Source organism: Papilio xuthus, unplaced genomic scaffold, assembly GCF_000836235.2.
Source record: "Papilio xuthus unplaced genomic scaffold, Pxut_1.1 DF826933.1, whole genome shotgun sequence".
Lineage (NCBI taxonomy): Eukaryota > Metazoa > Arthropoda > Insecta > Lepidoptera > Papilionidae > Papilio > Papilio xuthus.
In genome coordinates this window covers 5,911,705-5,914,504 of record NW_013531716.1, presented here as the reverse complement: position 1 = coordinate 5,914,504, position 2,800 = coordinate 5,911,705, and the positions used below count along the sequence as shown (strand labels likewise).

At 29.5% G+C, this 2,800-nt stretch overlaps 1 protein-coding gene across 1 annotated transcript; it reads left to right on the top strand.

Moving 5' to 3' along the window:
- The first annotated feature begins 1,476 nt into the window (after positions 1-1,476).
- On the top strand, positions 1,477-2,198 carry LOC106122017 (GILT-like protein F37H8.5). The gene has a single exon (XM_013317864.1). The coding sequence runs from the start codon at positions 1,517-1,519 to the stop codon at positions 2,144-2,146; it is 630 nt and encodes a 209-aa protein (XP_013173318.1). The 5' UTR covers positions 1,477-1,516; the 3' UTR covers positions 2,147-2,198.
- Positions 2,199-2,800: the final 602 nt, after the last annotated feature.

Below are 2,800 nucleotides of genomic sequence, written 5' to 3'. Positions count from 1 at the left end.
GCAGTTTATATGTTTATATTGCTTAAGTAAATGTATATTAAAAATGAATAATCTGTTTTTAGAATTTAAATGAGTAATTCATAAAACCTTGTATCTCCGTCTTTCGGGAATATATAAAAAATGTAAACGCATTTTTATGTACAAATTATTTAATTACTCTTTTTAAATCGTAAAGGGTAAGTGGATGCTAAAATAAAACTCTGAAGCTATAAAGTATACTAAAAGATTTGTTTTATTTATTAACTTTGTATACAATGTTTGTAACATTAAAAAAGAAAAGCGGCGAAGAACTGGTATTTTTTTTTATTTAAGAGAGATAAACTGTGTAACAGGTGTATTTAAAATAACATTAATAAAAATCCAATTCTGTTTACTTTTAAACTTAAATCCATTTCGGCTAAGGTAAGAGTACGACAGCGCTGTAAAAATTGCACAAAGAAAATATGAACTTTAAAGAATTTGAGTGTTTTTTATGTAGTCTTAAGAGATTACTTCGAAACATTTTAGGGTGCAGAGGGCGTTAGTGAAAATGAATTCTTGTTTTTTTTTTGGAATTTATCTTAGTCTTGTGAATAAAATATTATTTATTAGACAAAGCTGGCTTTAAAATTTATACAATGTTAAAAATTTTATTTTAACATTTTTAGAATTACTTTGTAAGTGTTTATCTTGTTTTTTTTCATTTCGGCGAACATTTTCATTTAGATGTTTTATTCTGTTTTTATTGATCAAGATGGGAAAAAGTTGTGTCTAGCGATGGGCAATACTTTGAATGATTCATTTGTTACCATTTTTTAATAATAAAGTTATATTTTTATCGAAAAAAAAGCGAGAACTTAGTTGCGCACCTAATACTTATATTGCATTTTTAAGGCTTTCAAATTAAAAAAAAATGTAGATGCAATTAAAAATATAATTGTTAATATCAGACCTTTAAGAAAAGAGCATACATCAATTTTAAAATCTTATGCGATTAATTGCTCGTTTGTTTGTTTATTAAAATACTAACTGTCGCCCTACGCGCGGATTTAAAAAAGAAAACTTAATCAGTAGCCCATGTGTTTTTCCAAACTATGATCTACATCTATACCTTTTTACAAACTTCCACCCAAACATTCGCAATTATAGTATTAGGAAGATAACACACAGTTCAATGGAAAATTACGTGTAATTTCTCAGTTGCTGTTTATATAATATATATCTCAGAAACAACATAAATGTAAACGTGTGTAGTCTTCATGGCAAGCTAATAATTTGTCTCTCTCAAAAAATCAAAGGAGAGTTCATGGATCAGTGAATTATCAAGTCCATCGATAATTGAACTTGATACCAATTAATCGTACATAATAAGTAATGTATCACACGACAAACATATTAACTGATAAAATCGATATAATCTTATCTAATACACGTTCCATTAATTTAAATCAAATCCAAAAATAATATCTTAAAATTAGCTATAATTGTAATTCAAAATTTAAGTTAGTTTAACGTTGAATTTTGTACAGTTAACATCATGGATAAAATCTTTTTGGCTATTATTTTGTGTCTGTTACCATTCTCATTGGCAAATATAAGTACTGTTGATGGTAAAGTTAAAATAACCATTGGTTCAACAGCCGGTTGCAGTGATACAGTACGTTTTATTAATCAACAATTAGTACCGGCATTTGAATTATACAGTGAATATTTGAATATCGAATACTTTCCTTGGGGAAGGACAAGACGCGATGACAATGGCACATTGATCTGTCAATTCGGAGTGAACGATTGCTGGGCAAATCGACTACACAGATGTGCACTACATCTTCTAGATAACCAAGAAGCACAATTAGAATATATGATATGTGAATTTTCAAGCCCTTATCCAGCATTCTTACAGAATAGCTACCAATGTGCAGAAAATGTTGGATTAAGTATCAATAATATTGAAAATTGTTTCGCAACAGATAATAATGATCTTGAAAGTATATCAGAGAATGCGTCGTTAATTCCTATGCAAGTGATAAATTTTGTACCTTTTATTACTTTAAATGATGTTATTGATTTGGATGTACATAATCAAGCAAGACAGGATCTCGTCAAACTTATATGTACCGCGTTATCTAATGATTCCTCCACTGGGATCAGCATTAACGACTGTTAAACGTAAAAAAAAACGATTAATTATTTTGTATAATCGATTTCAATGAATTAAATGAGCATTAGAATTATTTGAGTATTTTATTATACAACTAGCGATCGCCCGCGACTTCGGCAACGCAGAAAAAAAGCCTATAATAAGCCAGCGAGCATCAAATACCTTTCCGACAGTCCTGTCGAAATCAATCCAGCCGTTCCAAACACACGGACAGACAAAAATTTTAAAAATTCGGTATAAGTATCGCAAATGCACGACGATTTTTTCTCGGTTATACATACAGACACTTCAATTTTATTATGTATAGATTTTTAGGCAAACTGTATTCGTTAATTTCTATTACATAATTAAGAGTGTTTGTACTTTACTTTCCTTCAGAAACGATGGAACGTATTCGTATCTAATATACGCTGACAAAATTGTCTTGATAGTTAACCCACATTTATTTGATAATTTATGTAGTAAGTTTTATTTCTGTGACCGTTAAGAATCAAAGCATTTATCTCAAGTATCAACTTAGTTGGTGTCATAATCGACAAAGTTGGGCAATTGGACAATCAACGCAGAATACCTCTAATAACGTTATAACTCTGAGAGATAACAGTTAACGTTGCCATTTCCTTGTTTTATGTCATTTATAAATGGCCATTAAAATTTTTG

Coding starts and splice junctions, on each gene's coding strand:
- LOC106122017 (XM_013317864.1), top strand. CDS start 1,517: ATGGATAAAATCTTTTTGGCTATTATTTTGTGTCTGTTACCATTCTCA.